At 39.9% G+C, this 25600-nt stretch overlaps 1 protein-coding gene across 7 annotated transcripts in view; it reads left to right on the top strand.

Moving 5' to 3' along the window:
- The window catches only part of myo9aa (myosin IXAa), a 100640-nt gene that overhangs the window by 57975 nt on the left and 17065 nt on the right, over positions 1-25600 (top strand). For 5 of the 7 annotated variants that reach the window (XM_079339540.1, XM_079339538.1, XM_079339537.1 and 2 more), the window contains exons 8-21: positions 591-717; positions 1950-2039; positions 5323-5439; positions 5704-5838; positions 10962-11083; positions 12797-12938; positions 14025-14220; positions 15505-15624; positions 16919-16966; positions 18257-18332; positions 20770-20910; positions 21428-21590; positions 23004-23084; positions 23298-23408. In XM_079339540.1, the coding sequence (XP_079195666.1) occupies positions 591-717; positions 1950-2039; positions 5323-5439; positions 5704-5838; positions 10962-11083; positions 12797-12938; positions 14025-14220; positions 15505-15624; positions 16919-16966; positions 18257-18332; positions 20770-20910; positions 21428-21590; positions 23004-23084; positions 23298-23408 (1669 nt within the window). The remainder of the gene's footprint in view (positions 1-590; positions 718-1949; positions 2040-5322; positions 5440-5703; positions 5839-10961; positions 11084-12796; positions 12939-14024; positions 14221-15504; positions 15625-16918; positions 16967-18256; positions 18333-20769; positions 20911-21427; positions 21591-23003; positions 23085-23297; positions 23409-25600) is intronic. The other 2 variants (XM_079339539.1, XM_079339536.1) reach the window with 1 other exon arrangement.

Below are 25600 nucleotides of genomic sequence, written 5' to 3'. Positions count from 1 at the left end.
TTATTGTACAATGATATCACACATCACATATCTTCCTCATATTGTGCAGGACTACACACAGCTTCAATGAGCGTTTGTGAGAAGATAGCGTTGTTGTTAAAGCCTAACTTTTTTAATTCATCGTGTTGCATTGAAGAATCTTTATTTTAATTATCATTAAGAATTACATCAATAAAATGCAGCACCATTTAAGAGAGTGACACGTTTCCATACTCGAGCTCACATTTTCTGTCTCCTTCACACTCCATGACCCAGACCTCAGTTTGATCAGTATTCTAATCTAATCAGCAGGAATACAAATCAAAGATTGCAACTGTTTAAGAAGATGACTGCAGCTATAGATAAATCTGTAGTATGGTTTCAGTGGGGCTTCTTTTAAAAGTGTCCTGAAATGAGGGGCAGGTTTATGTGGAGTTTGTTAAGCATTCAGCTCATATGCAGCAGCTCCAGTATTGATTAAGGAGTATTGCTGCACGTCATCCGAACTGTCTCCTCCCAATTTGTCCTGTGTCTTTTCAGCTGTCTCGTTAAGAAAAGAGAAATAGCCAAAAGAAAAGAGAAATCTTAAAGTTTTCTTCACTGTTGTTCAGGATCTTTTCTCTGCTGTCGGCCATCCTTCACCTGGGCAACATCCGCTACAAGAGGAAAACCTACAGAGACGACTCCATCGATATCTGTAACCCTGAAGTGCTGCCTGTCGTCTCTGAACTGTTGGAGGTATGAAAAAAAAAACACCCTGTGGGCGTTTGCTTTTACACGTCATTTAATGTTTGAATATATAAAAGTAGGAACAAGTCAGAGTGTCGACTAATGGGCCAGCTCTGATATTTATTCAAATTATATTTAGTGAGCTAAAATAAAAAAGTTAAAACCAAGTTTTGTAATGGTTTGGTTTTGGTGACATCTTTTCTGTTTTTAGATTTTGTTGTGCCGTGATTAATTGTTCATTTTCAGACATGAACTAAAAACGTCCTGATGTCCTAAAAAGATTTGTTTGCTATTTTTGATGCGTCTAATTTCATTTTCTAATGGCTGCTTCTCGTTATCTGAAAAAGAAGAATGCAAACTTGTTCAAATACCACAAAAAGTTTGAATCCATCACAATCGCAACATTTGGCCTGACGTTATCTTCCCCTGGAGAAGACCTCTGGTCGAAACATAGTGATTATGATGGAATAAAAAAAATGATTTATGTGCTGACACTTCTTCTTCCTTGGTCTGCTGTTTTGCCCTGCACCAGCAGGATGGGTTTATAACTACTTTTCCTTCTCATCATCTCACCTTAACCTTCATAAAGTCTTCAAAATATTCCATCCTCTTTCTTTAAAGTGAGTTTCTTAAGGTTGGCGATACGACTCATTTTGTTCTTTCCAGCTAAACAACCATTAAGAAGCAGTTAGATACATTTATGTTGTAATTGACAGGTTGGTAACCTCCAAAGAGTGTGGTTTAAGGATTAGATTCATAATTATTGTTTTGGGCTCATTTAGTGACTAGACTGTTTAATTACAAATCAGTTGTTGGATCAACGTACAGTAATATTTTCAGAACATTTCATCGACAGGTGTTCACTCGATGTGCTTCAGGCAAACATCACTCATGACCAAATCATTGAAGATAAAAAAGCACATAAGGAGGCGCCAGCTGTGTGTTTGTGCACATCTGTCACATCTCTGCTTTTATCTGAAGGTCTGCGCTGACAGGATGTTTGTAGCGGAGTGTTATCTAAGAGAAGACGGTTTTCATGACTGAATGTTGGTGGACTCGATTTTTTTTTTTTAAAAGCTCCTGCAGCGTGCGTACAAGAGATTAAAGACTGTCAAAGTAAACTCTGGTGGGAAGTGAATTCACTCGGCACAGTTGCTGTCACACTGTTGCTGTTATGTGTTGATTAAAGTCTACACTTTAGCATTAAATAATTTGTTTCTCTCTCTCCATGTCGTGACCAGGTGAAAGAAGAGATGCTGTTTGAAGCGCTCACGACACGGAAGACGGTCACTGTCGGAGAGAAGCTGATTGTTCCTTACAAGCTCGCAGAGGTGAGCGTTAATGTCAGCTTAGAAATGTTATCATGCTTAATGTAGTATGTTATGTTTATAAAGAAGTCAAATCCAAGGAGATTTGAGGCCGTGTAGGAGACAGAATAAGAACTCCTTAGGTAAAAATGGATCAAAAGGACAGGTTTGTGTTTGAACTTGAAGTCTATTGACAGACTACACTCTGCTGCTCCAGACCGTGCATAAACAGAAATCAATAAATTCCCAGACTTTTAGATGGTGCAACATGCCCTCTGTGCATACATGCCCTCTTCAACTAGAATTTAGAGATGTAAGAGCAATGATTTTTGATATCTACACACTTTATTGACTGATGAATTTGTTTTTCTAAATCCTAATATTTCCACAGCTGACTGTGCAGTCAGGTCAATCCTTCTGTTGCATTTCCAATTCTCCCATATTTACACGTCACTTTTCATTCAGCAAAAATAAACCTTCAAAAAAGAATATCAATAATTAATTAATGTTGTACCACACCGATCTCTTTAATGCATTGATGAAACATAATTCCCTAAAATGCTACTTCAGGCATTTTGTGAACTCAGTGACCGCCGAGCTGCAGCCTCGTCTCTTCAGTCTGACCCGCTGTGTTTACAGGACGACGTGCTCCAGCACCGGATCTCCTCCTGCCCTGTCCCTCACTGCCTCTGCGACTCCACACATGTACACAAAAATCCCACAATTAGAGACTCACATAGACGATCTGTTTGAGAGAGGAGGGAGTCAGGTCCCTCCACAGTCCTCATTGGGAAGTTGACTGAAAACAAATGCCTGTCCTGCTCTGTAGATGAGAGATTAGTGAAAGAGAGCGAGGGAGTGACAAAGATACTCAGCTTCATGTGCCAAACTCCTTAAACACAGATCCTGAGTTTTTTCAGCTATATTGATATCAAACACATGCCATTGTCTGGGTTTGATTTGGCAGTTTGTCTAATTCTACAGTATACTCGCCTACAGGAGTCAATACTTTACCACAATCTCTCCCAGGGGACGGTGGCACATCACACATTCCCAGTAAAACCAGCACCAGCCTCATAACAGTTACGTAGATATTACGGAGCCCTTTCATATGAACAAACAGTGTTTGTTTTTCTTGCACACTGGGTGGTCTTTGTGTAAATATTGCTCCAACAGTCACAACAGTCTCATTCCCTTTTAACTAACGTCATACACAAGCTCAAAGAAATCAGAGCGTTACTCTAATGACTTTCCACCATTATGAGGCCGTTTCCCATCTGAATGTTTTGAGTCCGACTTCCTCTAAATAATGAAAAGCTTATGGGTCATTAGACCACAGTACGTATGTAGTTCAGAATCATATCTGGGCTGACTCACGAGAGGCTTATTTGGTCTGAGGCTGCTAAAAATATCCTTGTTCATAGTTTATGAACAAAGGAATTTAAACTTTTAGCAGCAACAGCGAGATTAATTTTGTTTCCAAAAGGCCAAAGTTCTCCTGTGCTGCAGCAAGGTCAAATCCTTTCAGAGGAGAAGTAAGAAGGTTTCCTCACAATAAATCAACAATGACGCGTTTGTGAAATAATCTCCGAGGGTTTGGCTCAGATTTGAATCTAAATAACCCTCCATTGATCGAGCACGGTCTTACCCTACAACGTGAAGTTTATGGAATAATCTTTCCAGATATTTCATGTTTGTCTCTTATGACTTGACTTTCCCAGCAGCGGAGCCTTAAGTTCTGCATATTTACTCTAAACAGACAATGTTTATCCTATTAAAGCTAATCATTTCCATTAGGTCAACATCAGAGCTTAGCGGATGATTCTGTCTGTGCCACATCTGATGAGTTTTAGTCTGGATAATGACATTAATAAAAGCTCAGGGACGTCCTGCTGTGGCACAGTGTAGTCTGCCAGCATGTCTGTAAAGCTGCTTTCTGTGTCAGAGGTCCAGTAGAGAAAATCAATGCCAGAGATGTATTTGGCAGGTTTTCCCTGTTTATCTTATTTGCACCTTTTAGGGGAAACCCATTATCCATGTTCCCGTCTGAGTTGTTAGAGCAGTGGCTCCTGAAAGTACAGCGAGGATGTGATTTACTCTCAGCTTTAAGTGTTTGGTTATAAAGGAAGGAGAAATACATCTGTCTGCACATCTTGACCCTCAAAGTGGGCCAGCGTTCCCTGTGATGTTGTCCTTGATATAAATCTGTTTTATTTTCAAAAGCCTCCATTCATTGTATTTCTTGTGCTGGACCTGAACAAATGTGCACTGTTACAAGGCGAGCGTTAACATATGGCGCAGATGTTTGCAGTCAGAGTTAGTGTCCGTCTGCAGCTAAAGTAACGGATGGCTCCCCAAACCTCGCGATCTGCACAAATAAGCTTCATGAAGTCTAAGTGATTAGTTGGACATTCTGCTTTGTTGATGAGCGTTTCAGAATAAGATTAATGCCACTCTCACATCTGTGAAAAAACTCTGAAGCTACAGATAGCAGACCCTTGACTCTGCTTTGGAGATGCAAGAAAAACAGGATCAGCCTCACATGTTGTTTTTTAGTGTTACAGTATTTTATGGATGCAACATATCTCCACCTTTATCGGCTTTTTACACAAAAAAATGAACGAGGGACAAACTTTGAAACAAGTGATCTTGTGAGAAGCGGATAGAAAGCTATACTGTATTTCATCTTAAAACGCTTTTGTGCTTTTGTGCTGTACGTTTCCCTCCGTCTCCAGTCCCTGTGCTAAACTAAGCTAGGTGCAACAGAGGTCTCAGTCTCGTTCAAACCAGGAAGTGATACGTTGCCTAAAGTGTCAGACTTCTCTCCTTTGAGACATCACGTACATATAAAACGATTCAGAAACAGATGTTACAGTGGACTTATTTCTTTAGAGTCAAGCTTGTGAACTGATGCAACACAGCACAGTCATTCCTCAACTCAATTGTAACTCTTGTCCCTAGATGGGGTCTTTAAAATGTCTAAAACTAGAAAAAAACAAATACACAAGGGACTAAGACACAAACATGCAGCAATGATATACAAAGGGTATAGATATATTAAAAACACAAACTGAACTGTTAATAAAATAATTAAAAAGTAGGTGAATAAAAATCAATAAAGTGGTACAATGTACATCAAACAGCACATTAAAATACATTATATAAAAATGTCTCATATTGTACTGAACACTGAAACAGATGTATAACTCTCTTCTGTCTTTTCAGTAGTTGGAAGTTAATAAAACATAAACGATGATGTTTCCTCTTGAAGAAACACTAAAGAGATGATGTGTGTGTCCATCTGCAGGCTGGCACAGTTCGGGACTCCATGGCGAAGTCTCTGTACAGCGCTCTGTTCGACTGGATCGTCTTCAGGATCAACCACGCTCTGCTCAACATCAAGGACCTGGTGGAGACCACCAAGGTGGGACAGCTTCAATCCAGAGACTTTTAAGTTAGGATGTGTTACTGCCTAAATGACACTCAAGGTAAAGAGAGGTGCAGCTTTTAAGTTCAGTTAACTCTTTAGAGTCTGAATGACAGGGTCCGATCAGACGGAGGAAAAAATCCAAAAAGATAAAACTAAATAGTTCCCCAAACGACGTCTACAATGGCTTGTCTCCATTTTTTCACATGAATCCAGACGATATGTTGTTGTTTTAATGTCGTGTTATTTCGTCTCCGTCAGATCTTGTCCATCGGAGTGCTCGACATCTTTGGCTTCGAGGATTACGAGAACAACAGTTTCGAGCAATTTTGCATCAACTTTGCCAACGAGCGTCTCCAGCATTACTTCAACCAGCACACTTTCAAACTGGAACAGGTGAGACTTTAAATATTCCTCTGTTGTAAACTCTTCTTTCTTACTTCACTATTTATAGCTTTGACCTACAGCTGAACTACTGTTTGACTGCAGCTGTCATTTTAATGTTTTGTTAATTTAACCTCTAAAATATCTGCTTGTTGCCTTTTTAAAGAAAAAAAAACACTTATCCTTACAACACACATACAATGAAGCTGAAACAATGGAGGAATTCTTCATTTCGGGATGTAACGGGGTTTAGTGTCAAAGCTGTCAGCTGTATGACTCAGCAGGTCCTCTCCGTGACCACCCGGCTGAGGATGTATGTTCTCTTAAGTGAGCTTATTAGCTTCAAAGGGTTTTTTGAAAGTCATGACCTGTAAGATTGTGCAGTAAGTTAAACATTGTGTTTACCTTGAGATTAACTGAATCAGTAGCCTGCCTGGACGTGTGGGAAGGTTTGTGTGCGTTTCATGAAGTACACTGAGACATGAGTGACTTTGTCCTGGGTCAACTCTGCTTTGTTCAAAGGCCATTTCTCACCTTAATGTCATAAATATGTCAAATGATTTACAACACACATGTGGATGAATGTCATGAGAAGAGACTTCAAAGACTGCTATGTTTTGGAGCTGAAGGTTGGTTGAAAAGAAATCAGAATGATTGTGCTGTAGATTACGGGCATGTCAGATTTGTTCTTTTGGCGACCTAATGGTGCTCAAAAATAACTCTTTTAAAGCTTGACAATGCACAAGAATAGACATAAAGAATAAAAATAATTCATCTTATAAGTAAACTGGATACAGGGGATCATGACTTTAAAAAAACACATCCGTATGCACAAGTGGAAAAGTTTAAGTTTAAGGGTGCAGTAAGTCTTTTCTTCAACTCGTCTCCAAACTTCTGGCTGATTATTTTCACAAGGCTTGATGAAGGAGGAGTTTTGCTTGTTAACAGATATCCATGATCTTACTCTCAGTAGTTCATGGTCCATTTGAAGGTTTACATCAACATGGATTGACCTCTCCTCAGTTTTCTCCCTGACTTCTCCTTATGAGTAAACCTCAGCATGCATGCAGGTTGGAGTCGTCTTCCTAAACTCCAGATCGCGAAAAGTTTCAAAAGAAAAAAAGGCCCACGCACAGTGTCACATTAGCATCTGACTGACTGGATATTAAAGACTTGAACAGAAGAATCTGAGGGGTGTGGGGGTTCATGGCAGGCTGTAAATGCATTTCAGCTTCACTATTGTGAGGAACAAAATCGATATCCAGCACTGAGGCGTTCTGAAAGCCTCTGAAAAAGACTCAGCAGGGATAAGTTGACCGAGAGCGGGCATGCTTCATATTTCTGCTGAGGCCAGCTTCACACCCTCGTCTTCAGTTACATACAGTATGTTTCCACTCGTCTGTCCACCACTGAGGCTCTCTGCCGGAGCAGTTTGGGGATAAATTGTTTGCTTATGGGCACACTGATGGTCATTTAAGGGGAACATTTTCCTCTTTCCTTTTATTGTATTTTCCAACATTTTCCAACAACCTCTCAGCCAGTAATTACATTGTTGAAAGATCTGAATTGGAATAAATGAATGTTATGATAATATTTATGCCAGAAGTCTGCAGTATGACCATGAGAGAATTCAGTAGATGAGCAGTTCAGCTCTGATGTTAACAGAAGTTAGGAAACAATCAATCTTGCTTTGACTGTAGCTTGAGTCGATCCGATCTGCACTTGGAAGCAGCTGTTGTCCAGCCATGCGAAAGTTACCCTGAACTGATGGTAAAATGTACCAGCCTTCCTGTACTGGCTCATCTACAGTATGACCTTTGAGAGATCGCCCATCGGTGTTATTGTAGAGGAGTTTGTGTCGGGGTTCAGCTTGTCTCGGGGCCTCGTTATAAATTAATTGTTAGTTGTCTGCGATTGTTATTGTGTTTGTTGGTTTTTACAGGAGCGTCTTGCTTTGTCCCTTTGCATGGTAATTTCTCAGGAAAATATAAGACATGCCCTCATTGGTAGTATAACTCTTTTCAGGTTTCATGGTGCAGTTCACCTTTGGGATGGTTTGAATACGTTCCGTAGGTTTTATTTCTTTTGTTTCACAGAGAATGAGATTGTCTCGGCTTTAGTTCAGAGTTTTCTTCTTGTTAAATGAATGTTGTTGTTTAACATGAATGTATCTGACATGTGAAGTATAATACAGGCAGGGTCAGATAAATGGTCATTAACCCCTTGATGCCTGAATTTGTTTCCAAGTATTAAAACATTTTTTTACATGTGTTCTGCTTTCAATTAGATTAGAATAGCACAGACATAGCACATCAAATGGATGTTGTTCTGTCTCCGACTGGTCCTATGACAAACTAATGCTTGCAAAAGTTTCCTAGGTATGTATTGAAAGATCATCAACCGGCAGTGGAGGAATACGGAAGCTATTTTGGCTGCATTTGGAGCGGAAGCAGTTTGATGCAAATTCTAGTTTTTGTTCCAGTCTAGTTTTGTTTGTATCTTTTGTTGCTCCTGTATTCATTAAGACAGATGCAGAATAAGCAAAACCATTGGATGATGGGCTGTGAGGTATGATTGGCAAGAAATAATAAAACCCTTTGAACACAATTTTTTAACCCAAGTACAAACAATCAGCGCAGCGCTGTGAGGACGCTGATTCTGGGACATGTTTTGGTTGTTTCGTCTTGATGGTTGAGTCAAAATAAGAGTGAATCACTGCAGCTATTGGGAGATGATTTTAAAGCATGTCGAGGGGGCGGATACAGTATCCTGTGCAATGTAATGCAATCCAATGAAACACCCCCACAAACCACAGCTCAGTGATCGCCAAAGAGCTGAGTCAGCACCCATCTGACACACACATTGAATAATCTAATGTTTATTCCAGGACTCATGGATTACAATATTTTACACAGGTGTTGGTTTTAAAGTCTACAGACTAGAGAGATTTCTCAAGCCTGTTCAGAAACATCCTGCGCTGTGGCTCAGTGGAACGTCTCGGAACAGTTTGATCCTCAGCTCCTGCAGCAACATGTCTGATGTGTCCTCGACCTTAAGTTGCCCCCGCTGCTTCATTGGAGGGGGCGGCGTATCAATGTGTATAATTGAAGTTAGCTAATACTGATGGACCCTACATAGTGTAGCAGCCATCAGTTTGTGAATACGTCGGAGTGAGCTGCTGTGTAAAAGCGCTTTGAGTCTTCAGAAGAATAGAAAAGCTCAAAACACGCACCCAAGTAGTCCATTAGACAACTCTGAGGTGTTTCCGTTGTGAAAGGTCTTCATGACAGATGTAATCTTCAGCTGTAACGTTTCTCCTGCAGGACATTTTAGTTGCAGGAAGACAACAAATAAAAAGAGCATCAGACAACAAACACCATAAACAAATAAGCAATACAAAATCTAATTGTTGTGGTACTTTTAACTGTTGAATATTCCTTGTTGTTAAATCCTTTTTAAACCATTCTTCTACAATCACTTCAAATCAAGACTTTTCATTTTGATCAAAGAGACAACACGCTCCTCTCACACTAATTAAAACCTGAGCTTATAAGCAGTTTAACCAGACAAGGTCAGTACACACAGAGGGTAAGATGCAGCCTTACGTGTTGACTTAGTCACTCTTTGCTCCTGGAGTCACAGTTGTTCCTGCAGGTAGTAATTTTTACTTTATTTCTTGCCTTAAATGTTGAATTGAAGTTTAACCTACAGTTTGTAGCTTGTGTCTCCCCCTTCTGGTTCTGTAGAGTAATTGCTCAAAAACACTGTCAGTGCTGGTTTATGTCAAATGGCTCCAGGTGAGATCCCAGTAACCTCCATGTTAATAAGAGTTGTGAGTTTTTTTTTATGCAAGAAGATTTCCTGTAGTGAAATGGTTTATAAGAGACGTGGGACCGAAAAGTTCTGAGCTCATTGCTTTCGACTGATTCAAAGGTAAACAAATGATCTATGTTGCTTTTAACTCTGAACACACTGTTTCAGTAAACGCGTCTCATTTTGTAAAATGTCCAAAAGGATGAACCAGCTGCTCCGCTAACTTCCATTATGAAAGAGTGTATTTAGATTAGGCAGTGAAAGGGAGTATTTAGTGTGCACACCCCTATGTTTAGAGGGTTAAGTCCTGGGAAATAGGGGGTCCGGGTCTGTCTGGCTCCTTTCCCGCATGTTGTTCCCCACTCTTGCTCTCCTGACTCTGACTCTATTCACGGTCCTGTCTCTCCAGACAAAAAAACATCAAAAGCCCCAAAAGAACCCTTCCCCCCCCCCCCCCCCCCCAAAAAAAAAGAAAGAAAAAAAAGAAAAGTTTGAGTCTGAAACAAGTGTTTTGTCAAAGGTATTATGTTGGATTGTTAATGTTTGGAAGTGTCAGCACAAACTAGAAATCACTGCAGGAGACAAATAATGTGTCACGGACTGATGCTCTCAAACCTCGTATCTCAATAAACCTTTTTCCACAGGACTCAAGAAAAGCGCACTCAGTTATTTATGTTTCATTATTTAGATAATAATACTGGGATCATCATCCCTTTGAGATATTTTTTGCCCCTGTGAACTTGTCTCTTTTTTCAGCGACTGACTTTTGAGTTTTGTCAGAGTAGGAAAAAAAAAAAAAAAGCTCCTCAGTGATTCTTATTAAACCTCCTCTGGATTAAAGTCTTTATTGGTTCAATCTCTTTCCCAGGAACAGACAGGAAGACAAAAACATGCACAAACCAAATGCCCTGAGTGCTCCTCTCGTTATTTAACCATAGAGAGGTTAAAGATCTAAGATCTAAAGAAAGTGTAATGGCATGAAGGGACAACATGAAGGCATGCACACAGACAACATTGTTGCTTTGATGAGAATAATTTTAAACATCTGTCATTAGACGAGTCGCTTCAGTTTTATGGTTGGTTAATAGGTTACTTTATATTTTATAGGTGTTGTCTTTGATGCCAACGCCACACACACTCTAACTCACTTGTCTTAAGACAGAATTAAACCAAATGTTCAGACTCTCGTAGCAGCTGTTTTATTGCAACACCAACATGGGCACGGCAGGCCAGGCCTCATAATTCAATGCAGGATCTCTAGAGTAGAGTATGAAACGGTACTGACTCTTACCCCTCTCTGTTTCTTTTGTGTGTCCCTGCAGGAGGAGTACAGGTCAGAGGGCATCAGCTGGCGCAACATCGACTACATAGACAACACAGGCTGCATTAACCTGATCAGCAAGAAGCCCACAGCGCTTTTCCACCTACTGGATGAAGAGTGCAAGTGAGTCTTTCAGCCTCTTGGACCAGTTTATTAAACTCATCCGGGAGGTGAATCACCTGGTGCCTCTGGCCTCAAGTCAGAGGAGGATGGCAGTATGATATGAACTGTAACTATGCTTACCATAGAACTAAAAACCGCCCTCGTTTTACTCCAGCTGTTAGCTCTTTGTTACACATGTACCACTTTGTCCACAGGGGGCGCCAAAATCAACGCAAACCTAAAGTTTCTCTCAGGAGCTTTAACTGAAGTATAATATTTTCATGTTGTTTATTAATAATGACTGTATTGCTCGTCAGAAATCTGCCAATCAATCCTTAACTTAATTATTCAAATGTGTGTCTGAGAGACAAAAAAAATCTTTGAACATCATTTGAGTTGAAATAAAAAATAGAAAATCGAAAGGAGAAGAACAAGTAGCTTAAAGTGCACCTCAGTACAGAACTTACATTAATGGTACAATCATTCATTAATTACTATTAAGTTACAAACAATAAATATGATGACACAATGTGAATTGTGGGTCTACTTCTGTAACCTTCAAAATATGATGTTATTACTATAATGTTGTTCACAGTCATGGCCCTCTCATGGTTCATAGCTAGTTATGTTATCTCATCTTGGTTTTAAATAAGAGAAGACTATTTTGTGCACCTCCAGTAAAATGCATAAAGATATCTGCACACTGTTCAGCTCCCAGTTAGAAACTTTATTTTAAACATGTTTCGATCCTAAAGGTTTCCCTCAGGTAAATGAACCGGTTGAAAGTGCACACATGCCTGACATCTTTAGGATCGAAACATTACACTGTCTCTAATAAACTTGCTCATTGGGAGCTGAAAAGAATGCAGACCTTTCTCTCTTTCAGCAGTCAAAACGATTTTGCCAACAGTATTTCCTCCTTTATTTCCCTCTACTCCATTTTGACCCTGAATCTAATTCCTCCCACTCAGAAAAGCTGGAAAGTCTCTGAATCTTTGGCCGTGTTGTTTTCATAGCTCAGGTTTCACCCCAAAAACCCCTGCCGTCTCTTTCTTCCCCTCTCCTCTTCCTGTAAGCAGTCGGCCAGTTGTCTGGATGTTAACCCTATGCGAAAAACTCTACATCCCTTTTTTTAAATGATCACTTTTAGTTTGAGATGTCAGACTATACAATGGTGTTGTTCTTCCTGAAATTCTATAATGTGTAACAGAAAAAAAGCACAAGACAAAATACACAATCAAAGCAATCTCCAAACCACAGAAAAACAACAAATCAGGCATCTTAATACTTTATTTTAGTGAAGATCTATTAGTGTAATGAAGGCTTTGGTAACCGGACAATTTGCTCCCTTATTGAGGGCCATGTTTAATATTTCATGGTAAGATAAGAAATCCAGTGCTTTCTAAACACTAATAGTCTGATAACACACTTAGAAGTGCATTTTTCTAAACAGATACATTTGTATGAAAAGTTTTTGCCAGAGTTGCGAGTTGTGCTTTTGACTTCCCCAGGTTTCATGCTTCTAACCAAAGTAAAATCTGACAGAATCACTGCTCTCTTGTTAACATTAAGAAACATTATAAGAGCGATGTTATCATGCTACGTCTGCACAACAGCACCTGTTATTGTGTCTTAATCCAACACTGGTGGAAAAGCTGTCTTTAATATATGTGTTTCATTATTATGATTCATGAAAATATGTTTTAATCAAAATCTCACATCCCTTCATCCCAGTTTCCCTCAAGCCACCAACCAGACTTTGCTGGATAAGTTTAAGCGGCAGCATGAGGGGAACAGCTACATCGAGTTTCCTGCTGTCATGGAGCCTGCCTTCATCATCCAACACTACGCTGGCAAGGTCAAGTACGGCGTCAAGGTCAGTGTAATCATCCCTCCACACTGAGTCATTGATTGGACAGGAAAGGGGATGAAGGGAAGTGCAGCTGGTCTCTGCTGTTTTTGAGGCTCTGTGAGCTTTTAGGGAAATGTTTCATTCATGTCACACATTGACGTACAATATCATCTCTTGTTATACAGCTGATCACATAAGGCAATCTATTTAGTTCCCCTTAATGGGTTATTTACATGATCCTTTAAAAATCCTCCTTCGCAGCTGTGGAGCTAGACACGTTCATTCTCTCTGCAGCATGCAGCTAATGCTGCTTTTGATTGTATGAAGTTTGTTTTTTGTTTAGTTCAAAGGTCGTGTCACATGCAGCGTGTGCTGGTTGAAAACGCCTGAGCAGGCCATGTGAGACTGCTGTGTGCATAATCCTGTCTGTGCTGATCCAAAATAGAAACCATAAGCGTGATGATGATTTTCAGAACTTACATAACCTTTAGGTTGAACAGATTTAAGGGATATTAAAAATGTGAATCTGTTCCAAGATATTACATCACATAAAGCAACAGTGCCAATGCGTTTCTTTTGCAGATTAAAACAACAAAACGCCTCTGCAAAAAAAAAAAAAAAAAAAAATGACTCATAGCTCAAATCTGAAAAACAAAACAAATGCACTCATTCTGAATAACATTCAAAGTATTCTGACTTGTTCCTTTTTCTACATCTGAGGTTCAGAATAAAACACATGTAATGGTTGTTTAGCAAAAATACCAACAGGCCCGGCATTATAAGAGCGAGTTGACTCATGAATGGTTATTTTCTTTTTGTCACGCATTATTTATTATGTCTTATAAGCTAAGTGATCATTGTTTAAAGTGATATTTTGTCTGTGTGCGTGTGTCTGTGTGGGAGGGGTTTATGTGCCATGTTGTCATCTGCTCTAATGTTTAAATAAAGTTATTGGATTTGAATTCAATCATCATCATCAGCAGAGTTTAAAGACACCATGTTTTCTAGTGTGTTAAGGGTTTATAAAAAAACATTGGAGGAGTTAAGGGATGAAGATAAAAAATGTTTTAATTAAATTTGACCATGTTATTTCATTTTCCTTTTCCACAGGATTTCAGGGAGAAGAACACCGACCACATGCGTCCAGACATCGTTGCTCTACTGAAGAGCAGCAAGAACGCCTTCATCTGCGGGCTGATCGGCATCGACCCGTCGGCCACTTTCCGCTGGGCGGTACTCCGAGCCTACTTCAGGGCCCTGGTGGCTTTCAGAGAGGCCGGGAAGAGACACACACAGAAGAAGACAGGTGAGCCCTTTTACACGCACAGATACATTTTAACTGTCAGGCACATAACAGTGACGAAGTCAGATGTGAGTGAAATATGACAAACATATCAGTCCTCCACAAATATCCAAAGTGCTTTTAATTTAACAAGGCAAATACTCATGTTTCAATGTGCTTGTATTTTAATTTACAGTATTTTCAAGCTCTATAGGTTTCAGTGATATAGATTATAGTTCAGTAGAATATTTAAAAAATGTGTGTAGAGTATTTGAAAAATCTGTGCTCGCTGTAGTGCTCAGGTCATCACAAAATCAAAGAACCTAAAGAATCCAAAATAAGAGGAAAGACATCGCCTTTACGTAACATCATGTCAACATTACAGGTACCTCTCAGTAGAGCCAGAACACTATTCAATGTGCAAACTTATACAGATGTACAAGAAACGCATACAATTCACTGTCAGGGTTTACAGACATTTTGATCTTTTTCCAGTCTTGATGCTCACATGCCTTGCTGTGAAAATGTTGTCTTCTTCCTTCATTCTAGATCGAGCTTCATCTCGCCTATAGTTTGTGTTTTAGTAGTCATTACTCTGTAGTGTGTGTGTGTGTGCGTAGTTCTGCTGTGTACTTACTGTAGCTCTTGCTCTTTGTCTCTCAGCTTTATCTTCCTTATGAATGTCTTCTTTTCCCTGTGAGTCTCTCTAGCTGTACTTGATGTGAGTTACATGTCACCCATCAGATCCTCCTTAAGCATTGCCGTCGTCTGAATTGGATGCACCGCCTTGACCCCTTTAAATTTTAAAATTACATGCTGTAACTTTTATTTACCCTTATTTATCTTTCAGGAAAAAAATATTTCTGTCACCCAAGGGAACTTTGGACATGTCTTCTTTTGGCTTAAATCACATTTTTAAATATGGAAACCTTTTCATTTAATGATTATGAACTAAACATGAAATCAAATTGGCTCCAATTACTCTCGCATAAAGGGTAAGGTTGCAGAAAACCTTGTGGAAGACATTGTTTAGAAGTGCTTTGGGTGACAAACACACACACACAATCACACACACACACACACACACACACATTACTACAGTGACAAACATCTTGCCGCTAACTGCAGTTTTGAATGTCAATCATCTTCTCTCCAAATGTCTTGCACAGGTATCTCTCCGGTAGACGACTGCATCTCTTGATCTCTTTTTCTTCGCTGTCTAATCTGTCATTTTTCTCTCTTTTCCCCTTTTTCATCTCTTGTGTTTTTTTCTTCTTCTCTGTTTGTCTTTTGTTTTGCTTCTCCAAGGGCATGATGACGCTGCTCCCTGTGCAGTTTTGAAAAGTGTGGATAGTTTTAGCTTTCTGCAGCACCCTGTGCATCAGAGAAGCTTAGAGATCCTGCAGAGATGCAAAGAGGAGAAGCACAGTAAGGCTGCCAATACAACAATAACTCCTCCTTTTTTCCGTGTTGCACTTGGGAAACTGAAGGGACGAGGCTGACCAACATCAACAACTTAACTGTGTTGTACTTAAGCCGAAGTCAAGCCAATAGAGATCACAATCAGAAGGAAATCCAATCATGGACTTTATAAAAGAAGTGGATGGAGCCACCGTTAAGTCACAACAATTTTTTGAACCTCTCTTTTTAAGTTAAAAATTTTGGCCATCAGCGTCATGGCTTATTTCAATCACAAGTGTGCGTCGGGACTGTCCAACTTGTGTGTTGCACCTGGCTCGTTTCCTTCCGGGAACAAATCTTTTAGTCATAATGTTTCATTTGTATTGATGTTAACATGCTGCAATGTTAACACAGTCAAAGATGAGGTAGAATAAGGAAGGTCGAAGAATACACAAAATCGTTTTCTTTCTACAGAGGACAATTATTTCCCTTAATAAACATCATGCTGAATTCTTATTACCGATTTGATATAATATTAACTCATTAAAAATCCTTTGTGAGGTAACAAAATTAACTGAGAATTTAGGTCATTATTCTGATTTCCTATATACCTGTGTATATCTTTATCTCTGTTGTGGAATCAATATAAATGTCTTTAATGGCGGCAGCGTTTCGTGTATGAAAAGGTTATTGACTTGACATCAAAACCAAATGCTATATCCACTTCTTGTATACAGTCTATGATCAAATTCTAAATAGTCCCACCTTTTTTTCTGCTCTGTGTTTTGATATCGCAGCTCTTATTTTCTATCATTAGACTAGATGCTTGTTGGTCTCGCCCTCTTCTGTCTCCCTCCTCTCCCTCTTATTGCACCTGCATGCATTCGTACTATTGTCTTTGCCAGTTGTTTGCCAGCATGCTTCAGCCATTCTGTCACTAACACTGTGATAGTAAAGGGCGAGCTGAGAAATGCATGGGTGTATCAGCTAACCCTGATCAAGAGTAATTGTCAGTAATAGCACAACAGCTTCACCTTTATGTTGGGATATTTGCTTATGCACCACAGCACACACCTGTGATCACTTTCTCTTAATCCCACAAACGCTGGTGATGGTGATAGACTGAGGGGATCCATGGCATAGTTGGGAGTGGGACACGGATGTTAAGTAATTCTCACTAACTTGCTCACAGGCAGCTTTAAATGTGGTGCAGGGCATTCAGCCGACCAATCACGCTTCTTTCAAAGGGTCACACTTGTTCTCCAAATGTTTTATGACACCCAGATGTGTTTGTGTCTTTTTGTTTTGTGCCACCCTGCAGCTCCAGATGAGAGTGAATATGTTGTACAAAGTGATGAAACTGAAAACGGTACACGCTTAAGTCACCCCATTAAGGGCTCTCTCAGATTGCTTTTAAAGTAGGCTAACACACAAAGTAGTTTCTCTGATTTCTCATCACCATAACTGATTGATTATTACAGTATATCACGTTGTCCTGTAACTGTAGGCTTCTTACTGGGAAAAAAAGCCATCACACTGTAGTAACTCAATAAAGCAGTCTTAATTAAACACTTTCTTAAATTGTTTAAAAAATATCTTTAAGTTTGCCTCGATATTAACTCCGCCATACTACTACACATTAGATTTCTTATTCTTCATGGATTACGTTTTTTTGTCGGCTTGTTACTTACAGGTTTGCTCAACAAAAAGCCAGTGACATTTTCTATAACATTTTGGATCATTGCAAATAAAAACCTCTGTAGAAAAATGTTTTATTATTCATTTCTTAAACATGTTTATCTTCACAAATAAACCCCACTGCTGTGACTTTTTAAAGCATACATTTCTGCAGCCCCCTACACAGATAGATCAAGCTTATAAAGATAGATATATTTATAAAAATGTATAAGTTTATAAGATAGATAAGATTATTTAGCCCTGAGAGGAAATTGGAGAAAAAATTAGGGGAAATAAAAAAACAAAAAACTAGCAATACTCTTTCAATGAACCACAGCACCATTACATCACTACAATGTCACCCTCACAGCTTGACAAGTGTCCGTGCGTCATGACTTTAAATGTCACTAACAATCTGTGTTGTGTCGTCTCGTTTAGCAGCTTGTATTCAAGTGCTAAAAATGTTCTTGTAAAAACTTTACACGCTGTGTTTTTATCAAAGCACACTCATTTATTTCTGGGTTTTAGGATTCAATCCTGAAACTGTCTGATAATTATGACTTTGTTGATATTTTCAGTGACGAGCTAAAGTCCAGATCAAACTAAATAACGCTTCAGTATCATCCTCCATAAATGAAAACTAACACCAGCTACTCACTGTTAACCTCACAGATCTTTGTTTCAACATGACATCACCTGATCACCTGCAGTAGATCATATTTTCAATAAAAAGGCACTTAACATTCATTGCAATAACACTGGAGTGTGTCGTGGTGTCGAGTGGTTTATGTTTGGGAAGGCTTTAAAGGATCGGATTGTCTGCTTTCATGTCGGTTCTGTGATTTTGTGTGCCAGTGTGTGTGTGTATATGCGTGTGTGTGTGTGTGCGTGTGTGTGTGTGTGTGTGTGTGCGTGTGTGTGTGTGTGTGTCTGTTTTATTTTGTGTTCTTCCCATGATGCCAACTTGTGTGTTCGTGATCAGGTGTTTCCAGAAGGAGTCCACGTACTCCGCTTTCTGACCTTCAGGGGAGCAACACCATCAATGAGCTCTCACCGCGGTAAGAGTCTGATCTGTGTTTGACATGTTGTAAAAGTTAGTTCAATACTTTTTATCAACCTTTCAATAATTCATCAGGGTGAATCATAATTAATAAATTACTCATTTTTTATGACTTATACAAGGAAAAACAATACATGAATAAAAGTCAGTTTCACTGATAAGGAAGGACTGTATTTGTAAAATGCATGAGAAATGACCACACAAAGAGGAAACACTGTGTTTGCTAACCTGACGATAAAACCTAATGAGACATATTTAGTTTTGCATTGTTTCTGGGTAAAATTAACAGTGAAGTCGTAGAGCATCTTGTGTTTTTGTTAGTGAGTCAGCAGCAGAGGAGAAAATGAGCGTTTGACTGCATTGCTGTCAAATTTATGCTTGGTGTCTCCTAAAATTACGAATGCACATTACAGAGAGCAACATACCTCTTGGTACCCTTCTTGCAGATATTACATGTTACTCTTAGTAACATTTATTAATCATCATGCCAAAATATTCCCCTCTGGGCATTCAGACAGTCATGGCATGCCTTTTAAAATGAAGATGGTAGACTGTGCTGTGACCCCGTACGTTGCCCTCTTAGCTCTCGCCGAGAACTCGGTCCACCACCTCCTCTAATTAGTCACGGACTTTGAGGTGCACGGGCCACAACTGGTAGCACAGAGCAGCTCGTACAAGACAGCTTTTGTTACACAGGAGCTCAGACTGGGACTGTTAAAATCCCTTCTTAATGTGATTTGCGACCTCTGCCCTCACTCTGTCTCTCTCTCTTACTCACTTGGCCGTCCACGCTCATCCTCTCAGACTGTAAGAGCACTAAACTGTGTGCAGCTGCTTCCTCTGTGATGTAAAGGCAGAGCTATGCTTCAGATGGGAGTGCCCGGGGAGTGATAAATATGGAGCCCCTGCAGAGTGCGTGGTGGCTGGACGGGCTTTTGGACAGTGCAGAGCTTTATGGGGCTCTAAGAGAGACTGTGGAGATTAACAGTCACTACAAAAGACTTATTGTACTGTCACCATTCACTGAGATCCATGATCGACTGGGGAAGATTTCTCCCCAGTCGATCATCATCTTCACCTTCTTTGCTGTAATTTATTATATTCTAATGCATTGCAGGTTGGTAGTAAAAACCATCCATTAACTGTGCTACTCCTCTGGGAGTGTGTGTGTCAGGATAGCGGAGAGGTGTTGGAGAACCAGTGTCTGGTCCCCTTTAATGGGCCCCACATATAGAAAAACTTATGGAAAGGCCAGGAAACCCCTCTCTATTCTCATTTTAGACCAGTTTTCTGTTTACAATGTTCATCCAGAATGTTTTTCAAGTCAGTAAACACTATTTTAAGTTTTTTTCCCCACACATGAATCAGCTTCCCATGCCAACTATTTCTTGAACACAAAGAAAACAAACTGGTTTGTAATTATATAACCATTATAATGGTTATATATGATGCATATTATACCTGATATTTTGCTTCAAGCTAAATGCTAACACTTGCATGCTAATGCTCCCAATGAAAGTCTTACATTTGCAGATAAAATACATCAAGTAGTTGTTGAAACATTTGGGCCTGGACCAATGTCTTTACAGACATGCTGCTACTTTGCAGGAAAAATACAGCAAACAGAGCAAATTGATTTAGCATGTTTTTATACCTGGAAGAAATCATGTTCTGAATACACAGATGAAGTAAACACAATGAGGACAAAGATTATCTTATTTTACAAGCTTCTTTAAAAAAAACCAATCTTAACACCTGTCCCTTCACCAAAGGCTTCTGAGTGAAATCTTTAGTTTTCAATGTTTTCACTCTCACTACTTGTCCCACCTGGTTTTCTTCCCAAAGAAAGATACCAAGGCAGATTTCTCTCCTTTTTTTTAACCCATGTTGTTTTTTCTCCTCTCCTCTCCTCTGGGCTCAAACAGCCCAGAATGGTTAATGATTTCTGTATGACCTGACCGCCCATGTTTTTGCTTTTGTTCTGGGCAGGTGGTTTGGTTTCACCTTGCGGCCTGAGGTTCAAACCCTCTGAGGCTTCAGTAAACTGAGTCTGTGTGAGAGGAATCTCTCTCTCTCTCTCTCTCTCTCTCTCTCTCTCTCTCTCTCTATATATATATATATATATATATATATATATATATATATATATATATATATATATATATATATATATATATATATATATATATATATATATATATATATATATATATATATATATACCAGGCAGAGTTTGATGCTCTTTAAGGTCCAGCAGAGCAAAAGATGTAGCAAAAAGAAAAACACCTTCTGTCACACCTGTGATTGAGACATGCACACATTTGAAACAACTGTCCCATTTCCAGGAAAAGTTCCACTTCAATGGTTGCAAGCAGTGTAAAAGGTTTTCATTTAATTCAGATTTGATCTTTATGGTCCGTCTTTTTTGTCCACAGGAGTTCTCCAGGCCTCGGCTGGAACGGCCGCTTGAGTCGACAGAGCCGTTTATCAACCAGCGGCTCCAACACAGAAGAAGACGGCATCTTTGTGAACTCTGCCAACAGCAAACTGCTTGAGAGAGCCCACGACATCCTCATGTCAGTAACAACATGTATACACAGTCACCCCTGGGTGAAGAACTCCCCTATACCTCAGAGTCAGCGATTAGGCAATAGCCCCATTTTTAAGTGTCCAAACACAAGTGAATGATTTGCTTTTTGCTTTTTTCACATCTATACAATGTGGAACTTTTTAGCACTGTCTAATCTTGTATTTGTTTATTCTTTGGCTTAAAGACCCCTTTAACTTAAACCTGAGTTCAAACCCTGTCAGCAAACATCTGGCCTGTGAAGTGTTCTTTAGTGATCACTGCATTCCTACCAGCTCCACAAGAGCTGATCTGATCTGACCCTGACCCCTGAGCAAGTGAAAGGAGAATTTCCCCACTGGGATGAATACATTGCATTGAAAGGAATACGACTCGCATGGGGATATTTTCTCAAATGATTAAATAATTCTTCTCACCGGTTGATTCAAAGGAAAAGAAACTTGATTTTATGTCACTAAGTGTTCAAATAGCTGAAACCATTTGTGTTTTTGTTTTGTTCGATACAGGAGGAACAAAAACTACAAATCCAAGCCAGTTCTTCCGAAGCATCTCCTGAATGTAAAGTCCCTGAAGTACCTCAGCGGCCTGACACTTCACGACCGCATCACCAAGTCGCTGCTTCACCTGCACAAGAAGAAGAAACCGCCTAGTATCAGCGCACAATTCCAGGTTTGACTCATACACAGATGATTTGCCATTCAGTGATGTGACCATAAAAAACCACCAAAACAAAGAGTGTGCTTTCCATCTAAATGTGGGTGGACACATCACTCCATGACTCTGCCGGTCTGTCCACTCTCTAGTTCTTGTTTTTGTCCATGATGGATCTATTACGTAATTCAAACACACCCAACCAAATGTCTTAAATGTCTGACATAATGTCTGCAAACTTAAGAAAAAGAAAAACATTTTATAAATGCCTCAGAGAAAAAGTAAAATGTTTTTTTTGGTCAAAGCTGTAGCTCAATCTGCAAACACTCCCCTTCACCCCCGAGCTACCCTCCTGGCAGTAGCTCAAACAATTAAAAACAATGATATAGAAATCGCCTATCTTTTTACTGATGGTCTCACTTGCTTTTAAAGTGGATTAAGAACCATCAACATTAATTTCATAACCAGCTAAAAAAATCAGCACAGAAGCTTTAAGAGACGCAGAAAACCTGTTTATCGGTGGCCCTCTGCTCTCCATTAAGGCATCTGTTGATAGAAGACTTTTTGAAAGCACTTGAGAGATAAGTGAGTCTGACAACTTTCAGTAACATTCAGAATAATTTGGCCTCTATAGGTCTCATTTACAGCAGGTTACACGCCGGCACAGAATACAAATATGTAACAACCAACCAAGTGCCAGATTTCTTTGAAAGTGAACTGTGCGCTGTGGCTGTTGGAGGTGTAGACGAGCGCTGAGGCCCCTCTGGCACGTCGCCCGGGCCCCAGTCTGTGTGTGTGGATGACTTCACTTCCCACATCCTGTGCTGCGCTGATTGCTTTAATCTCCAGTGGAGGGGGAGGACACTGAATTCCTCCCACCACTGAATTATCAAACACACATGCTGGCACACGTGTTCACACACAGGAGAATTACACTATGGAAATACTGCGCGCACATTTTTCATAGACATAATGCAATTATTTATCATTTCAGGCAAGGACGTCAATCTTATAGCAAAGATTTTTTTTTCTTACACGTCTATTTTAAGGTGGACAAAACCACCTGATTTGGCTCAAGTGGGCCCTCTGTAAACGACAATTTTTGCACTTCTGTCTTGGCTTTATTTTTCAACACCAGGGGTTGCTATTTTGCAACACACTTGTTGTACCATATATGCATACTTTAAGATAATGTATCAATACTTCCACCCTGTTGGCCAAATATGGTCACTTCTGGTTCCAAAATGAACAAGATGGTGATGCTGAGGACACCAAACCCGAGACTTTAAAAGGGGATTACATCATCAACTTTCTGTGCAGATATGTAGCACTGGACTAACATAAGCAAGCTGTCTGTTAATTTAATGTATGTGTGCCCTATAGTGACTTTGTGTTGTTTTTAACATCTTGTATTTGTGTCTCCCTCTGCAGGCCTCCCTCAATAAGCTAATGGAGACTCTGGGTCAGTCTGAGCCTTATTTTGTGAAGTGCATCCGTTCCAATGCTGATAAGGTAAAACATGCTCACTGGATACTGATTGGGTTTGGTTTCTGAAGCTTTATTTTTTAATTTAAAACTTTACTAATTCATACATTCTCCCTTCTTCTCTCTCCATAACATCTGCTTTCCGTCGCTTCTCCCCTTTTCTCCATCCTTCTCCCCTCATTCTCCCCCCCCCCCCCCCCCCTCTCGCTCTCGCTCTCTCTCGCTCTCTCTCGCTCTCAGCTGCCTTTGAGGTTTAACGATAACCTGGTGCTGAGGCAGCTGCGGTACACAGGCATGCTGGAGACTGTGCGCATCAGACAATCAGGTTACAACATCAAGTACAGCTTCAAGGTAAAACACACACACACACACACACACACACACACACACACACACACACACACACAGGTTTGAACCTGTAGATACTCTTAAAGATGATCTGATTTGTATCCCTTTTATAATTTCTACAATAAACAAAAAATTCAGTTTTGGCATTTCCTGGGAAACAATGTTTTGATTGAAATAATGCAGCAAAATGACTCCCTTTCAGTATATTATAACGTCACCAACCATGACTCCTGCACTGACCTTTATTTATATAACTGTTGTAGCTCATTCTAAAATGATGAAATTCCCCTGAGAAGTTACAACAGACCCACTGCATCCGTTCTTATATGTTAAGAAATGCAAAATATCTTAAAGGAAAAGATTCTTTGAGCGCAAGGATGGAAGACGTTAAGCGTCCGCATATATGTATAACACTTTTCCTCTTAGCGTGTTTGCGCTGGCTGAACTGTTATACACAATCAACCTCACTGCTCACATCCATAAAGGTTCAGATCAAAACTCAGTTTTCCATCAGGTTTTTTTTCGGTTCCAGTGATCAATCATCTTGTCGAAGCCTGGATCCATTCTGTGTTGTGTCAAGAGGGGATAATGGGGGATGTGGTGTGGCAACAATCTTAACCATACTGGCTCTTTTAAAAATGATGTCACCCCTGTGAGAAATACTGACTAATAACACAGATCATGTTTAGTGCTGATTGGGGGGGAAGCTTTTGGACAGAAAACCTTTCAGAAGAGGATCACTCCCACTTTCCATTTTATGGTTTTGTGTAAACTCATGCCAGTCATGTGTTGTGGAGGTTTGAGGCAAAGATTAAGTCACTCTGTGAGTTGCTTCTTTAACTACAGCTTATTTTCCATGCACACAATGTTATTTACTAAAGCAGTGCAGCGAGTTCAGGTTATATTTTCTTGGATCCAGAGAACTCCTGCTGCACACAGGAATGAAAATGGAATTGATCATTATTTGTAACACCCAGTGTATCCTGAATGAGGTAAAGTAATACAATTGTTTAGCCATTTATCCCTCTGATTACCAGCATAACATCTAGTAATCCTACAAGGTTCAAATTACACCTCACAGAAAGTACATGCATAAAAGTCTGGAGTGCAATAAGTGAGGAGAAAACTTTACTCTCCACTCCAATATGTATATCACACGGTGCAGTGAGTGAGGTCAAAATAACTACCTAGAATCCCGAAGCACCTCTCTTTTAAAGGTACAGTCTCTCAGTGAATGTCTCCTTTTAGTCTTATAAGTATATAAAATGATCCATGTAAAATAGTATTTAAACAATACGATGTATTTTGTTATTTGTATAGACTGACCTTTTGCAAACAATCTTCATGACACAAGTAAGGAAAGTCCCCAAATGTTACTATTTTGATGATCTCATTTAGCAGATTTTAGGATCAGACATCGTCATTTACCAAAAAATATTTTGAGCTGCGGTCAGCACTAATGAGAAATATCTTGGGCATGCTATCACAGTGGAGAACTCTGCTGGTTTGACTCTTCAGACATCAGAACAGAGCCTCTCCATTGTGTCGGCTCTCTGAAACACTCCCCTTGCTTGTAGTTATATAAACACAGCATCTGTTTCCCTCTCCTCCCCCCCTGCAGCTCAGGCTGCTCAGAGTATTGGAGACAGACAATGGGCCTCAGTTTGAGGAGTGGGAGTTCAGCATATTTATGTCGTGATGTTTGAACCCCTGCAAATATGGACAACATGGACTCTTACCTGAAACCACATGTGACCTGACAGCTGCTTTCTGTGATGCTATTTCTTCTGCTTTAATTTCTCATCACGGTTAAGAGTTATATTTTAGAATCAGGACTGATTTGTGAGCAATAGAATCAGCGTTAGAAAATCTGTTGAATTTAGGACAAGGTAAATCTATTGTTGGACTCCTTACAGAAAACAGTAACAGAAATCTTGGGCAAGGGGTCGCCGGTGGCGCAGCGGCAGTGCGCGCGATCCCACGTATTGAGGCTCAGTCCTCGCGCGCGGGCGGCCCGGGTTCGCGTCCGGCCTGTGGCCCATTTCCCGCATGTCTCTCCCCGCTCTCTCTCCCCCTTTCCGACTCTATCCACTGTCCTCCCTCTACAATAAAGGCATAAAAACGCCAAAAAAATAATAAGGATAGAAATCTTGGGCAGAAAAAATCCAAACTATCGATCCAAAACTGTTAACTCA

The sequence above is a fragment of the Symphodus melops genome, assembly GCF_947650265.1.
Source record: "Symphodus melops genome assembly, chromosome: 3".
Taxonomy (NCBI): Eukaryota; Metazoa; Chordata; class Actinopteri; order Labriformes; family Labridae; genus Symphodus; species Symphodus melops.
This window is presented reverse-complemented; position numbering and strand designations above follow the sequence as displayed.